General features: G+C 43.1%; 1 protein-coding gene and 1 long non-coding RNA gene across 2 annotated transcripts; both read left to right on the top strand.

Moving 5' to 3' along the window:
• The first annotated feature begins 217 nt into the window (after positions 1-217).
• Positions 218-3,711, top strand: LOC119324104. Its single transcript, XM_037597848.1, has 5 exons — positions 218-415; positions 647-816; positions 2,589-2,898; positions 3,189-3,358; positions 3,442-3,711. The coding sequence occupies exons 1-5, from the start codon at positions 261-263 to the stop codon at positions 3,666-3,668; spliced, it is 1,032 nt and encodes a 343-aa protein (XP_037453745.1). The 5' UTR covers positions 218-260; the 3' UTR covers positions 3,669-3,711.
• A 5,295-nt stretch (positions 3,712-9,006) lies between these two features.
• Positions 9,007-11,845, top strand: LOC119322276. The gene is made up of 4 exons (XR_005155493.1): positions 9,007-9,383; positions 9,469-9,543; positions 9,949-10,079; positions 11,645-11,845. It is a non-coding gene; the product is annotated as an uncharacterized LOC119322276 (long non-coding RNA).
• The last annotated feature ends 4,555 nt before the right edge of the window (positions 11,846-16,400 follow it).

Raw genomic sequence — 16,400 nt, 5'->3', positions numbered from 1 at the left:
CCTCCCTAGATGCTTGCTAGTGTCTGCTAAACCAAACAGGGCCCAAGGTGGAACTCTCTCCTCCTCTGTTGCTTTGTTTGATCTATGCTGTTTTCTTGTGATCTTCAGTCTGCATAATGACATGGTATTAATGTTTTCATATGCCTTAGTTACTATTTGATCCAGATAAGCACAAACTTTTGAGATTATTTATGTTTTTTTACTCTACACTGCGGTATGATCGTTAATTTCATTTGCAGTTAACAGGAAGGGGCAGCGGTATGGGTAACTCTATCGCAGCTAGTTCAGCTCCTGCACTGCTGGGAGATACTCACAATCCATGCTTCAAATGGAAGGTTCATAACTTCTCAAACCTACTCCAGAGGGAAGAGGTCTCAGTCAATTCAGCCCCCTTTTTCTGCTCTGGGTACAAATGGTGCGTATCATATAAGTATGTGTTTTATGTTAAAATGATGCATGTGTACCAATTTGGCATCATTCATCAATCACTTTTTTAGGTTGCTAAATTCATTTTTTATGAAGTGTTAGTGAAAAATAAAATTAAAACACTGATTTCATAGTTTCATACAATGAATGAGGCGACGAAATTAGCCTTCATTCATTTTCACTTATGACCTCTTGACTGACTTGCTTTTTCATTTACCAGGTTCCTTCAGTTGACTCCTCTTACCAAGTCTTATTCTGCAAAACCATGTGTTGCTCTTTCTCTAGGAATTACTCGAGGAAGTCTGGGCTTGGAGCCAGGTTCCGTGATGGCTGTGGTGTTTGAGTTGTCAATATACAATCATTCAGATCATGTGCATTGGGGATCCAAAGGTAATAAATTTAGTTTTTGCAAACCTCCAACTTTCGAATTCCAACCGGTAGCCACAACTCCCTAAATTATTATATGCATTCAACATAACTAGTAAGTTGTATGTGCTTCACACATGATGACACTTGTGTGTTGGCATGTCCATTTGAATGATGCAAATATACAAAATTCAAATTTTTTTTTTGGGTATGCAACTATAAGAAGTACACAAAGTGTATCCCCTAATGAAAATGCATAGCACAAAATATTAAATTGTCTCAATAAGTACACTCCAAATAATTGTTGTCTCAACAATTAGTTATGGTACATTGTACATACTATCTGTATTTGCGTTCATGGCCCGAATAATTGTTGTCTCAACAATTAGTGTACACGGTTGCTTTCTCAACTAGATCCCATGCACATCCTTAATCGAGGGATGGAAAATATCCTACATACAAAAACTGTTAAGAATTCTAATCCTCTAGAGATCATTTAATCATTTCTATTACACTTTGAAAGCCAGGTTTACTAGGAAGTGGTTAGACAACAAACTGTAATGAACTTTGTAGATCATAATTCTAAACTTAAGGCCTTAAATGTGTGTTTATGTTTCTCAGTTCATGTGTGAATAGCTTATATCCAGTCATGTCTCTGTGCAGTGGTATAATATGTGTCGGCATATGTCAGGATAATCGTAGTTTGCCAGTTCTCTTAAAGGGGCAGCGCGGTGCACCTAGCCCCCGCTTGCGCAGGGTCCGGGGAAGGGTCTGACCACTTTGGATCTATAGTACGCAGCCTTTCCCTGCATTTCTGCAAGAGGATATTTCCAGGACTCGAACCGTGACCTCATGGTCACAAGGCAACAGCTTTACCGCTGCGCTAAGTCTCCCCTTCTTGCCAGTTCTCTTAGTTTTCTTTTATTCAAAATCCAGCAAGATGAGAGCGAGATCTGGAATGAGGGTTTTCATAGACAGATCCATCATATAAATCAACAGTTGATAATGTTCTTGAACTGTTTAGTTTAGTGAAAGAGGTGGCAAGTTCAAATTCGAAGGTTATGGATTGTACAGTAGTACAGATATCTAAAACCCATCGTTAAGGGCCTGTTCGGTAGCCTGCCAGCTCCCAGATTCCGCAAATCAGCGAGCGAAGCTGGCCCGAACGGCCCAGCTCCAAGAAGCTGGCTTCCAGGATCGTAGCAGTGTTCACGTACAAAAAACCTGGAGCGGCTGTTTTGGCGATCCCAGGAATCGGGAATCCTGGAGTTGGCCTTATTTACGGGCAGATGCCACCGCCAAGTGGCTTGAGGGTGCATACCGGTTCGCTGCCTTCTCTCTCCCTTCTCACGTCATGTTCTATTCTCTTGACGAGGCTACGTGGAGACATCACTGCCTTTCCTTCTGAACTGGGCCAAGGCCAGCCACTCTCCTCCGGCGTTCGACCAGGCCTAAGGCCACCTTATCTATTGAGCCGGCTGGGCTCTAGCCCAGTAGCCCGTCCAGGCAGTTTGGCCTGCTGGCGCCTACAAGAAGCTGGAGCGAGGGTGCCGAACAGTTTTCGTCGATCCAGTTTTCGTAGAAGAAGCTGGCATCCGGAAATTGAAGCTGGATTTCTGGATCCAGCGAAGCTGGAGGGCTTCTGAACAGACCCTAAATTTGAATCTATAATTTCGAAATATGATCAGTGCTTGTTGCATTAACTAGTCTCTCTGAATGATCTTAAGTTTGTATTTTTATGCTTGCCGCTTATATAAGTCCTTTTTATCTATGTTTTAACCCTCACCTACATGCAGCTACCTTCAACTTTGATGATGAGCATATAAACTCGAAGAAGGAATGCTTGATTCCACTTAAAGAACTACTGGTTTCAACTGATTTTTTGGCTGATGACTGCTGTGTCTTTGGTGTGGATATATTGAAAATTGATGCCCTTTTTCCTGAAAAGGAGGAAATTGCGATCCAGAAGGCTGCAACAATTCAGAGCCTCTTCATCCAGAAAGATAATTTCATCAAATTGACCTGCAGCGTGACGATAAATAACTTTCTTGAAATGAGCATGATGAAATTCGTTTGTTCAAGATTTGAACTTGATGGACAAAACTGGTACCCATCTGATTCAGTTATTTTAAGAACTCTTTGTATAAATCTTATGCATGAATCATTAGACAATTTAGTGTATGTGACTTACCAGATCATATAAAAGCATGTGGCCAAACAACTCCCAAGTTCATTTACATATATGCAGCTGCTTATTACAATGTGTTGACAAAATAATGGATGTATTCATCCTGGTAACTTGGTTGTATTTGATTTTGCACTTGACATGTAAGCCGTCATAATCACATTTTTCTGATGTACCTCCATTATTTGTTTTCCTCTCATTTGTTCTTCAGGTACTTTGGTGTCTATCCGCGAGGTAACCAGTACAGCAATAATTGCCTCTCCTTGTACTTGCACCTTGATGGCTCAGAGAAGCTCCCTCATAAGTATGGAAAGTTGGTTGAATTAACTTTATCCATATTGGACCAAAAACATGGAAAACACTTCATCAGGAAATGCCCAGGTTCAGTTCTACTTAGCTGCTATCGCCGCACCATAAATTGACTGTCATGTCTCGTTTGCTGTTCTTACCTTGTCGTAATGCAGGTCTCGTGGTGTTTGCTGGTAAATCCCACTGGGGGTGGTCTGACTTCATTCCACTTGAGACATTCATGAATCCAGAGAGAGGCTATCTTGTAGAATCGTGCTGCATTATCAAGGCAGAGATTACTATCTTTGGATCTTCTGATGTGTCGTCTGATGGCATGAGTGATATAGAATGCCTGCCACATCTATGTCCTGGTAGTAAAGTTATGCCCAACTTGAATAGTTGAATAAGAGAGGGTTGTAGTAGCTGTTCTCAGAACCTGTGTGGTGATGTATTATATATGCCCCTGCCTTATCCGTTTCTCGTAGGAGTACATACTCCCGCCTTACCCCGTTGCTTTATCCACTTCATGCTAATCGAATACGCGTGTATTCCAATGGCCAGCGCAACCTGCCCCTGCGCAAGTTGGGTTGAAGTCTATTTTTACGTAGTATACGTACGTTTCATCATTTTACACATTGTATTAGTTACCTCATTTTCTTATTTATTTTTAATTTAAGTATATACAATAAAATTCAATTTTCCTATAATATATACTCCCTTCTTAAAGAAATATAAGAATGTTTGGATCATTACTTTAATGATCCAAACGCTGGGTATACTTCCGATCTAAACTATTAGACTTTGTACTTCTCGCTGGAAACCTTATATCTGAGTGCTATTTGATTAGACAAACTATGTGGCCCATTGACGCTCAATGGATTCTTACAATCCCTCTTTCGCAACATAACATGTTAAATTTCATTGCTTGGAGTTATACGAAAAATGGTATGTTCTTGGTACGGTCTGCTTATTCCGTGGAGTGAAATGATCAGTATGGGAGTAAACTAAAACACTCTAACGGGATGGGGCGAACCACACCTAACCCTATTTGGTGTTAGATAGGGAAATTATCCTGTCCGGCAAAAGTCAAAATTTTTATATGGTGTACGTTACAAGGCACTCTACCATGCCGGACAACACTTGCTAATAAACACATAAATGTCTCGCCCCTTTGTCCTACTTGCTCTCAGGGTGTAGAAGACACTAAGCACATGCTTTTCCTATGTACTAAAGCTAGAAGACACTAAGCACATGCTTTTCCTATGTACTAAAGCAAAGGGGGTTTGGAAGAGGCTAGGAATAGATGAGATTATTGATAGAGCTTGTGAGGTTGATCGTGCTGAAGAGGCGATACTGGAATACCTTTTAGTTCTTTCAGATCAAGATTTGCGCATTATGGGGTACCAAAATGTACGAGAAATGATAGCTATTTCAGCTTGGTATCTATGGTGGGAGAGACAGAAATTAGTGTACAAGGAAACAACTCAGAATGCAACTCAGATATCAATGGGGATCATAGCCCTCACATACAATTTTGTAAATGCATCATCTTCAAAGACGTCCATGAAAAAGGGGGGTTGGCATTGTCCCCCTACGGGTTTCGTGAAACTCAATGTTGACGCCTCTTTTGACCAGGACATGCTGAAGGGTACGATGGGAGCGGTTTTGCGAGACGACAAAGATAGGTTTATTGCAGGAGGAAATGGAAAGATTGACCATTGCGCGGATGTTCTGATGGCAGAAGCTTTAGCCCTCAAATTTGGACTAACACTAGCGCAAAGGGCAGGGTGCAATCGCCTAATCATCAACTAAGATAATCCAGAGGTGATTGAGACAATGCAGGACGGAGGACAGTTAACGGGTGTGGCCGCGGCATTTTTCAACGACTGCTTCCACTACGCATGTGATTTTATCATGACTAGATTCGAACATTGTAATAGAGAGGCAAATAGAGTAGCACATGAACTTGCTAGATTAGCTAGATTTTCTTCAACTTTAGATTGGTTCGAGGAGCCTATCAATGAAATTGTACTCATCCTCACAAACGATGTATTGGTTATTTTTAAGGAATAAAGTTTTGTTTTATTTCAAAAAAAGGAGTATGCATTACTGCGGTAAATACAACTCTTTTGTTGAGCGAGTGATTTTCTTCTCTAACTTGCTTCCTTTTATGTGAACCAATTTGAATGCAAGAGGCACTCTACCATGGATTTTGGTTGAGGGCCCAAAAGGTTTTAGCAATTTTGCGAAGAAATATATGTCGACAAATATAGTCTTTTGTTATATGATTCTAGTGGAATTGATGAAATTTGTGGAAATGTATTTGTACCTTTTAACTCATTGTGATTTCCTACAACAATGGAGTCAAGGTGTATCGATGTCCCAACATTAAAAATAGTGTGCCCATCTATGCTGGGCTTTGGATGATGAGCATCCTATGAGGTGTCTTTCAACTTGATGTTGAATTGCATTTACTACTGAGGATCTACTTTCCTCTGTTTCCGTGGAAGCATGTGGAAAATTATATCTCATGTAGCCAGATTTCTCCCCTTCTCGCTCTCACGTGGGAAGAATAGTGATTTATTAGGCACCTCCTCTTTTTCTGACATTTTACTGCAAGAATATAAAATATAATGACACCTTTGTCATCAGTAAAGTATGTGGCAGATTTGCAATGTGTTGCAAATATATGATTCTCTGAACTTCTAGTTCAGATTCTTAAGTACGTGGACATAAGGAATGAATTTTAATGACTTATTTCTTGGCATTCTTTGTGGTACTAATTCCCCCCCCCCCCTAATGCGAGAAAATGTCCTTATTGCTGATGCATGAACGCACGGGCTGATCATAAGTTTATAACTCCCCTATTTGGGGCTCAATTTATTTATGATTGACGGATGAATAGTTATTCCTAACATAGATCCCTAATTAGTTGTGAGGGCCCACTGACGTACGTTGGAGTGGTGATTCGGCATGTAACCGAATTATCGCAGATGGGAAATACTTTGTTGATTTTCACGTACTTACTATAAGGGAAAAGTAGTATGCTATGCAATTGGTATTATTTAGATCATACTTACGGTGTGTAAGGCCGTATGAGTCTAACAAGAGGCTGATAAATTACAATTCTATAAGAGTGGTCATGTAATTTATATCAGTATATTTGTTAAGATTTCTAACTAAACCATTCTGAGTATGTACATAAAGTACTAACATTTTTGTTGAAATGAGTTCAACAATGTTGTCCATATCATGTCTGTAGGATAATTTTCTTCGAAAATTTGTTTCGGTGCCCGAGCCCAGATGCACCCAGTATCCTGGTCGCACTTTCCTCTCAAGATCTCCACCCTGCGCACTATTCTTACGCGTATTCTGTGTCGTATCAATGGAAAATTCACCCAGCGTCCGCATTTATTGCTAGTAGTACTGTCACGGCCCAGATGTTTCCGACACGGACCAGCCATATTCCTGGGCCTCATGCTGTTCTGCCCCCCTCTGACAAAGTTTTTCAAAAATAAACTGAAGGCTGACTGCGTGGATAGGAATATGCCCCTAAAGTAGCGTCTTAGGGATATTTTACGTCCTTAACCCCTCAAGTAGACAATCGCCCCATACACTAATAAATCGGTGCTAATTACTATCTAATCCCTTCTTTCATCGGGTTCAACTAACGTGGTCTATTATGAAGCCGCTTCTCGCCACGTTGGCTGACACCTCACGCTGCATGCACTAGTAGGCATACTGTTTCCTTTCATCCCAATTTGAGTTAATTGCAGGGAACTATCACACTTCTAAACGTTGCAAAACGGTCTGACAGCCGTATAAACAAGGACTGACCACGTATCTGACTGAGTGGCCCCACCTGTCAGGTAACAGGTGGCATATGTTTTTTGCAGAAAAGCCCCTTGCACTACTATTAATCACGCACATGCCCTTTGCGGAACTAAAAACAATGCCGCGCGGGTGGGATTCGAACCGGGGACCTGCCGCGTCACGCGCGGACTACGCCAGCCTCGTTAGCTTGTTCCAAGTATGATACTACTGCTTATATTGTGAAACCTGGCGCGTAACGCATCAATTATTGTTCGGGACTTTGTTAGTTGTTAAAATCTATATCTATATCTATATCTATACTCTATATCTATATCTATACTCTATACCCCTACTAATAAACCAGTGATTGTTTCTGGCCGTACGTCGTCGTTGTTTTTGCAAAAAAGTCCCTCTATTTTTAAGAATTCAACCCGCCATCCTTTCTTAAGTGAGAAAAACGTTTCGTTCGGAAATTTATAAATAAAACCCTGTGGTTTTAGGGATTCAACCCGCGGTCCTTGGTGAGGGAATAAAAAATGATTTCTGGGCTGGTGCGGCGGTGCTCCCGATCCCGATCGGGAGCAGGAAAACGGCGGCAGAGATCCGGGAGGCGGGAAACGGCGGGGAAGTGGCGGAGGTCGGGATCCATCCCGGTGGTTTGTAGTAGAGGCTGGCCGCGGCGGCGCTCCCGATCCCCGATCCGATCGGTAGCAGGATGACGGCGGCAGAGTTCCTGCAGGCGGGGAACGGTGGGGAAGTGGCGGAGGTCGGGATCCATCCTGACGGTTCGTAGTGGAGGCCGGCGGCGGCGGTGCTCCATGGCTGTGGCGACTAGGTCTTCTGGGAAGAAGATACAAGGGAGGGAGACGAGGTGAGATGGAGAGAATAGAAGGGAGAATAGGGACTGCGTGGGTACCTGCTGCTGGTCCGACGGCGGCTCCGGTCATCGGATCAGGTTTGTGTCAGGATTCCTCTCCTCCTCGCAAAAAAGTATGCCATGTCGTTGATAATTGCTAGAGATGCCCTTCACAAGTTCAGCCCGTCGCCAATAGCAACCTCCAGGTCGTCTGAGAATTCACTGGCATGGGCATGCTCTTGCCTGATTAATTTTGTATAGAAGATTTTTCATGAGTGCTTGAGTACATGTTCAATATACATAACAACTTCTCTGGTGACTTACTCAACTATTAGTTAGATACAATTTTAGCAGCAGTGAACAGATGCATAATACATTTGTTATCTGCTTCTGAATGTTCATAATGTGTAAAATGATTCACTTTTTGTATGATTTTGCTTCAGAAGTTGAATCTGCAAAATCTTGAGAACATTGACTATATGCTCCAACACTGCAGGCCAACTCTTGATGGATTTCCAATGTGTTGCTGGGCTCCCAATTTTTTCCGCCGTGCAGTTGCTCCCCGTCTCCCTGTGTCGTCCCAAGATGGTCCGGCTGGGCGCTGTCCTGACGGCTGAGCGTGTGCTATCCACGGAACACAGCTCCTCCACCTAGGCCCTCCTCCGTAACGCCGGCGAGGACACTACTTCGTCTGAACCGATTATCACAACCACGCAAAGGTACACACACATGCGCTCCCCTGCCACCCCTGCACTGATTTAAGGCAAAATCCAATTGGGACGTATTGATAGGCACCAATGTATTCTTGGTTGAGTTCCCATGTCTTGAATTACGTTGATCTTTTTGGTAAGATCAAACTGAACAAACTGAACATCACTTGCCCAAACAAGCTGAACGTCATGCTACATTATTGTAAATCATTTACCAGGACTTTGTGTTCTTTGTACAAAACAGCCAAGACCTCGATCACTTATTCGTAGAGCACAAGCGAAGACATCTTTTGTTGAATCCACATATATGTTTAGTTTTTTTAATTGATTTTGAAATTTCAGGAGCTCTATGGCACATGTAGCAGGTCTTGGGCATGATGGCCGGACGCGATGAGGAGGACATACTGGATCCCCATGGACGCCAAGGATTCGAGGACATTGGCAGATGTAGAGGAGGCAATGAGGACGGAGATGATTGCGGCACACAATTTAAATAAACTAGAATATCCTGAAAATTATATTTGGTGTATAGAATTCAGTTTTAGTCTTTGAGTACATTTTCATGATTCGCTTATTCCAGTAGTGAGTAAAAATATGTAAAACTACGTGACTTGTAAATTTTTGAGTCTGTCGTGCGTCCCAACGATTCCACCGGCATCGGCCCTCCCCTACCGTGGTGCGGACTGCAGTATTAGCGGTCTCCTTGGAGTCCTGAAGCAGCTCAAGGGCATCGTCCTTGGTGCGCCTCCTCAAGGCTTGATGCTTTCTACAGGAAAAAATGATTCTTTTCTTTGAGATGAGGAAAATTACTTCCCTTTCTACAGGAAAAGATGGTTCTGTTAGATAAATGTCTTCCCAAGTTAAAGGCACATGGCTCCGAAGTACTAATATTCTCTGAGGTACTGATTCTCTCTGTTACTCATGCACCTAGCTTGGTTGCTTCAGAAAGCATCATTACTATGATAAAAATATGATAGCAATCATGAGTTACAGAAATTCTTCTTGTGAGGTGATTTTGTGCCCATGCTCACATTCTATCTTGAGTTTTGTGACCCATATTATACGATATCTTCTTTGCGTATTCATGATTGTGTGGAGCTTGCAAGACTAATTCATGCTGGCTTCTTAGCTTTTCATTTTTTATATTTGCCACAAGCCTGTTTTGCTATGTTATGGTTGATCTTGTTACCCATCTCATGCTTTCAGCTCTCCCTTCTCATTATATAGTGAAAATTTAATCTTAAATCATGACCAGAAAAAATGTGCAAGTTCTACATGTTTACATGCATGCCATTTTTTTACAGGGGCACCATAACATATGAAAATTTTGAAGAGCTTTGTGAAGATTTGTGGGAGCAGCTCCGACTCCAATTAAAGAAGTTCCACGCAGCGGGCATGAAGATTGGTCACATCTATATGTTTAGTTGTGCTGCAGGTGATTATACTCTTCATTGAAGACTTATAGTTTGAGGGGCTGTAATAGTAATGCAGGAATGTTGCATTGTTCCTTTCTACCATCGACCATCATTACTTACTTTTTAATGTTCTTCTTGCTATTGGCTGGTAGCTTTTAGTAGCAATTTGGATAATTTTGTGCATAATATTCTGTCTGGTTTTGGGGCAAGAAAGGTCGGGGATTCTGTTGTGGGTGGATCATGGCCTCCAGAACAATGCACACTATACAGTAGCCTGAGCAAGTTATGGGCGGTGCCTTCAAATGGTTGTTAAATTGTTGCTCTTTTTCTATATGGATTAATGCGAAGCACCTCAAATTTCTCTTTTGAGGAATACATGTCTCTTTTTGTTCGATTTGAGTTCTTGCTCTCCCAGTTCAGAACATTTAGGACGTGATTTTGGAGAAACTTCGAGAGTAGGAATAAGTCGTCGTCGTCGTATTCAACTTTGTAATTAAAATGATTTAGAGTAGGAACCAGAGCTGAGATTGTTACTTTTTATGTAATAAAATGGGTTCTATAAGAATTGTTTTTTTTCACAAAGGTGGGGATTCAACTCTGTAGCTAGAAAATTGCTAGAGCGTACTTGAATTGTTGAAAGCGTGGATCATGTCCTATAGTAGCTATATTTGATTTACAACCAGAGTTCACTTGTAATTATAGGATGAAACTTTATATTATTTTGCCATCTTATTTCCTTTGTAAAAGTAGCTGCAACAAGTAGCAGTTTGAATTGATGCAAGCAAGTAAGCAACGCTTTGATTGGAAAATTTGTGTGTTGGCATAGGCTGAAGCAAGCACCTCTTCGTTTTGAATAAGTAGTTGGTGCAGCTCGCTATAGCAAGCCCCAGATTAACTTAATGCTAGCAATTACTTGAGTCCTTGATCTGCTGTTGGCAATTGGGTAAACAAGCGCTTCTTTGATCTGTATGCCTGAATCTTTAGTTTGTGCAGCTAGCTGCTAGCAAGTAATTAAAGCCTTGATCTGCTCTTGCCGACAAAATAATCTTGGAAGAAACATCCAGATCACTCCACTATGGGCCCATCCAGTAGCTTATGCATCCTATTGTTAGCTTTTCAAGATTATCTATCACTCCACTATTTACTATATTGTTATAACCGCTCCATGTTCCATTGAACTCCATGCTGATTGCATCTTTGCAAAATCTGGAATATTGTATGAACAAGGTAATTGTTGGAGTTTTAACTTCAATTTTTGTTGTTGTTACACAAAATGTTGCCTCCATCGACCTTTTGCCGAAAGACCATTAGCCATCGCCTAGACCTACTTTGCTGCAGGTTCTTTTTTTCTTTGTGCAAATTATGATTGAGCTATGTTTGTTTTACAGTGATTTACAGCCAGGGTTTACAGATTGATTTGAGAAAGTATTTAACGCAATTGGTCTCTTGGCATAGGCTCAAGTATAAAACTGATATGTAATATCTCCATATGTTTGTGCAAATTGATTTTGTAAGCTACTCTGAAAACTTTATTATTTTTTCACTATTGATGTACTTGGTGCTAACTTCCATTTTCTCTCAACAGGACATGTGCTATTCTGAAAATGGAGCTTCTCTATTGGATGGCAGCTCATGATGGTAGTTTCAGATATGAAGCTAAGGAAAGCGTGCCTCATAATTCATTAGATGTATCCCAGTAGGGCCAATTAGATATTGTTGGTTGTAAATGACATGAGTTTTTAGCTTTCATAAAATCTAGATTTGTACTCTTTAACAATAAGCTGTGGAGGAGAGTGGTCTTAAATGTGCTGGTTGAATTTACCAATGTTGGTTATTTTGGTTTTACTGTCCACATTGCATAGTAAGTTTATATATTTGATACAAGTCAAGGCATATTTTACAAGAATGATTATAGATCCACCTATGCTGGTGCTAGATCTATCGCTCATGTGAATTGTATAAAATAATATGTCAATTCTGCTGTTAGAACACTTCATCTCACCTGTTTAGCTGAAGTGTTGCACTGGTCATCTTGCCTCTCTAACTGAAGTGATGCACTGCTGCTCTATGTTGGTGTGTGGTAGCAGGGAGTATACTTGATCTACCTTCGGCTAGACAAAAATATGACGATGTAATTTTGATCTAGATCTTGACTCTCCAATGTCAGGACAATTACGCCAGCAGCCTACTGCTTTTACTTGTGCGTAGTATCATGCGTAATTTCATATTTAAAAAAAATCAGTGCATCTGCAAATGAAATATAAGAACACAAAAACAGCGTGCAATTTCCCAACCAGATAATGTACGTCTCCAAAAAAATAATTCTATTTTTCAAAAAAAAAAATCGAAAAAATATTCTCCAAATTTACAGAAAAACGCCTTCTCAAAATAAATAGAAAATATCATGTTTATCTAGGATGTATTACATGCACCACAACTCTTTCATTAGATGAAAGTGCCGAGCTAAAGTAGGTCACACAAATGATTATGATGTCTTATTCACGTCCAAATTACATGGCCCAAAATGCGATAGTCAGTGTAACTTTATTTTTGATGATTGCCAAAATTGGGTATAAGAAGTGTTGTGTTTAATTTTTTTTCGCCCGTTGCAACGCACGGGCATTTGTACTAGTTGGATACTAAAGCCTTAACGCACGCACCTCCCAACCACTACAACAGTCTCATTCAGTTGTTAAAATTGGATACTAAAGCCTTATATTCTTTTGCCTTTAAACAAATAAAATGGAACCAAAAATGATGCTGCCGCCACGACTCAAACATGTGCCCGAGCCGGACCGAGAGCACGCTCTATCAACTACAACACAGAGTTACTCACATCAAGGTAGGGGCATGCATGTTTTATATATGTCTGCATTAAACGGGCTGCAGGACTATTTGCATAGCCATGTTTTTTTAGACCAATGCAAATACTAATTAATTAAATAGGTGCACGTGTCTACAGCCACCGGCTCGAAATTGTTGTACATTTTGGATAAAATACCTTCACATTATTACATTACTAAACGTGCGGCAGGGCCCATTTGCAAAAAAAAAAAAATTAAAATCCGAAGATCTGAAAAAGGATAAAAGAAATCTGAAACAAAAAACACATAAATAATTTGAATTTATATATTTTATAAAAAGGTCACCGTATATTTAAAAAAGCTCAATGTATATACCAAAATTGTTCATCCTACGTTAAACAATATATTTCATTGTGTATTTGTACAATAATGCACAGTGTGTATTTACCAAAAAAATGTTGCACACTAAACCTATATAAAAAACAATTAAAAAATAAAAAACATGAAAACCCGAAGAATAATGAAGATCTGAAAAAGGATAAAAGAAATCAGAAACAGAAATATAGAATTTATATATTTTAAAAAGTTCATCATATATTTAAATAATGTTCAATGTATTTAACAAAATTGTTCATCATATATTATACAATATTGTTCATTGTGATCTAATATTTCTGCTTGGCCCCCCTGAAGAACCTGCCTAGCTCCGCCACTCTGGTGCAGCATCATTTTTTCGTTTTATTTTATTTATTCAAAGGGATAATAATATACACTGTAGTATCGTAGCTGGAACAAGCCACCGAGGCTAGTGTAGTGGTTGGTCGTCCGCGCGTGACGTGGCAGGTCGCTGGTTCGAATCCCGCCCGCGTGGCATCTTTTTTTTAGATTTCCAGAAAGGGCATGCACGTGAATAAGTATAGCGCGAGGGGCTTTCCCAAAAAACACATATGCCATGTGTCGCCTGACAAGTGGGGCCACTCAGTCAGATACGTGCTTATACAGCTGTCAGACCGTTTTACAACACTTAGGCTTAGAGTTGGTACTGCATGGCAAAAAAAATGACTAATGATACTGACTCGTTACAATGTGCTGAAGTGTGGTAGTTCCATGCAATTAACTCTCCCAATTTGCTAAGGTTCACGTAGGATCGGGGGATGAGTGATTCAGCGGCAGGGTGGGCTAGATACTCGCCGGTGCGACATCCTCTTCACGCTACTCACCGAGCGCGAGACGCTCGACAGCAGCGTCTGCAGTGTTCCACGCCCTTGGCTGCGTCATGCTCAACAGGCTCAAGGCACTCTCCGGCGGTGAGGGGCGCCATCGCATATGCATCGCCCTGGAGGCTGTGCATAATCCAGCGGTGTTCATCCACACTTAAAACAAATTGTTACATAAAACCATTGTGGTGCCAGATCAGGGCCAATACGTCACTGTTTACGGCTCACCAATTACTCTTCCACACCAACAAGTGCCTCGTGCAATTGCCACGTGCCCGGTGGGCCAGTGCACTCTCCATCTTATCCTCTTCAGAGACATCGCCCACCATGATTCTGCCAGACTGCACGACCACCACTGATTCTACAAAGCAGTGCCATGGCAACAACCGCTGCAAGCCATTCCTGCGATGAGTGCTGCAGCCTGGAGGGCCGGCGCCGGCGCCGAGCACCACCACCACACACCGGCGCAACATACGACATGCTGAAAAGTGGAGTGGCACCACGGCATCTCTGCTGCATCTGTTTTTTTTTAGAACGAAGGCTTGCAAAGAGCCCGGCTTTGAATTAACAAAGCCATCAACCGGCCAGAAAATACAAACACACACAAACCGCTTCGGCCAAATGATACAAGGGGTACTCTAGGAAGCTTACAACTCAACGGAGCGCACAAGCTCAAAAGAATAACGGAAAAAGCTCAATGCTTGAACTAGCCGAAGACTACAGCCAAACAGACAACTAGAAAAGGGACACGCAAGCACGACGAGGATCTGCTTACAGCAGAGTGTAGAAATGAGCCCGACCAACATCGAGGGGGAAGGACTACACACATCCTCCGTCTCTCTCGCCGCAGAGGGACCCTTCCCTCTCGCCATGGCTCGCAAGGCACCGTACCGTCGGACTTGAGAGATGCTCACCCTAGAGCCGGAGAAGTGCTAGTTCGAGACCTGGAGTGACCACAACACACCTCCACCTGAACTTTCGAGCACTCCGCGACTGCTGCACCGCCACATCCTAGACCACCCGAGGACTGCAGGAAAACCACCAGGTGCAGCTATTGAAGAAAGGCAGCAAGGTCATCAAGTAGAACCAAACAAGCCACCGAGGAGCATAGCTAGGCAACCGTTGAAGAAGAGGACCGGGGTTCCGCCGCTGGCGAGGCGCAGGTCCAGCCGGGTAGGGGAACCCTATCCCCTACCGCCGGGTCGAGGCGCCGCACCGCCGGAACTGGACCAGATGCGACACTATAGAGAAACACCACCCATGAAGGAAACAGGGACGCCTTCAGCCATGTCGAACCTCGCTGGCACCGCCGTCACCGGACAACCCAAGCCACCCAAAGCTCCGACTTGAACCCCTCACCTGCACGCAATCCTCCCCAGGCGGCGCCCCCAAGGAAGATACGACGCACATCGCGCCGTCGCCGCCCAATCCAAGCCGGATTTTGGGCTTTCACCCAGGAGGAGGAACAGGGGTGGAAAGGGAAGGGCCTCTGCAGCACCTCCAAGGAGGAAGCACAACGTCAAGGACGTCGCTGCAGCAGGTCCGGCCACGCCGACCCACGGTTTCCCGCGGCCCAACACAAATCCACCGTTCACCCACCATCACCATACCGTCGCGCAAGGGCCGCCGGCTGGAAGCGGCGGGGATGAGGGAGACAGGGGAAGAGAGCCATGCCTCAGATCTGACGAGGAGAGGAAGAACTCCGCGCCGTCGCCGCCACCCGCCGTTGTCTCACCACCCGCGTGGTCGAGGCCGCCGGTCAGAGAGCACCCACGAACGACGCCAGCCGAGATGGCGCCGCCGCCACGCCATGGAGGGCCGCCGCCCCAGATCTGAGGTCCTCCTCGAGGGAAGGAGCGACCAAGGCCTCGCCGCCACCATCACCGGCGGCCCCGCGAGCGAATCCGGCGGCTTTCTCAGGTGGCGGCGAGGGAGGGAGGGGAAGGAGCGGCGGCGCGGTGGGGAAACCCTAGACGCCGCCCGTGTCGCCCGAAGCGGACGACGCGGGGGCGCGGGGGGAATTCCTCTGCTGCATCTGTCACTAGAACATCCACCATGTTGTAAATGACCGGCATTGCAGGAGTGGCGGAGATGCTCCAAAGCAGCATCGATGGGGCTTCGCAACTTCTGATGTCCAGTTCACATACCACAATACCTCCAAATCAGTCAGCTGAAGTGTAGAACATGCCTTGAAGTAAAGAAGCATGATGTAAAACATGTCAGATTGGAAATGTAAATTCAGTTCAGTGCATATGTCAATTCAAACTGCCATGGCGACATAGAGAAATACCAGTAGCAAACTTAACAAAAAGGGAAAATT

Source organism: Triticum dicoccoides, chromosome 6B (genome assembly GCF_002162155.2).
Source record: "Triticum dicoccoides isolate Atlit2015 ecotype Zavitan chromosome 6B, WEW_v2.0, whole genome shotgun sequence".
NCBI classification, from domain to species: Eukaryota; Viridiplantae; Streptophyta; class Magnoliopsida; order Poales; family Poaceae; genus Triticum; species Triticum dicoccoides.
This window is presented reverse-complemented; position numbering and strand designations above follow the sequence as displayed.

What these genes read in the sequence shown, in the direction of transcription:
- LOC119324104 (XM_037597848.1), top strand. Translation starts at nt 261, where the DNA reads ATGGGTAACTCTATCGCAGCTAGTTCAGCTCCTGCACTGCTGGGAGAT. An exon ending in TGTGCATTGGGGATCCAAAG is followed by an intron (nt 817 to 2,588) that starts GTAATAAATTTA and finishes ACCTACATGCAG; the next exon opens with CTACCTTCAACTTTGATGAT. An exon ending in GAACTTGATGGACAAAACTG is followed by an intron (nt 2,899 to 3,188) that starts GTACCCATCTGA and finishes TTTGTTCTTCAG; the next exon opens with GTACTTTGGTGTCTATCCGC.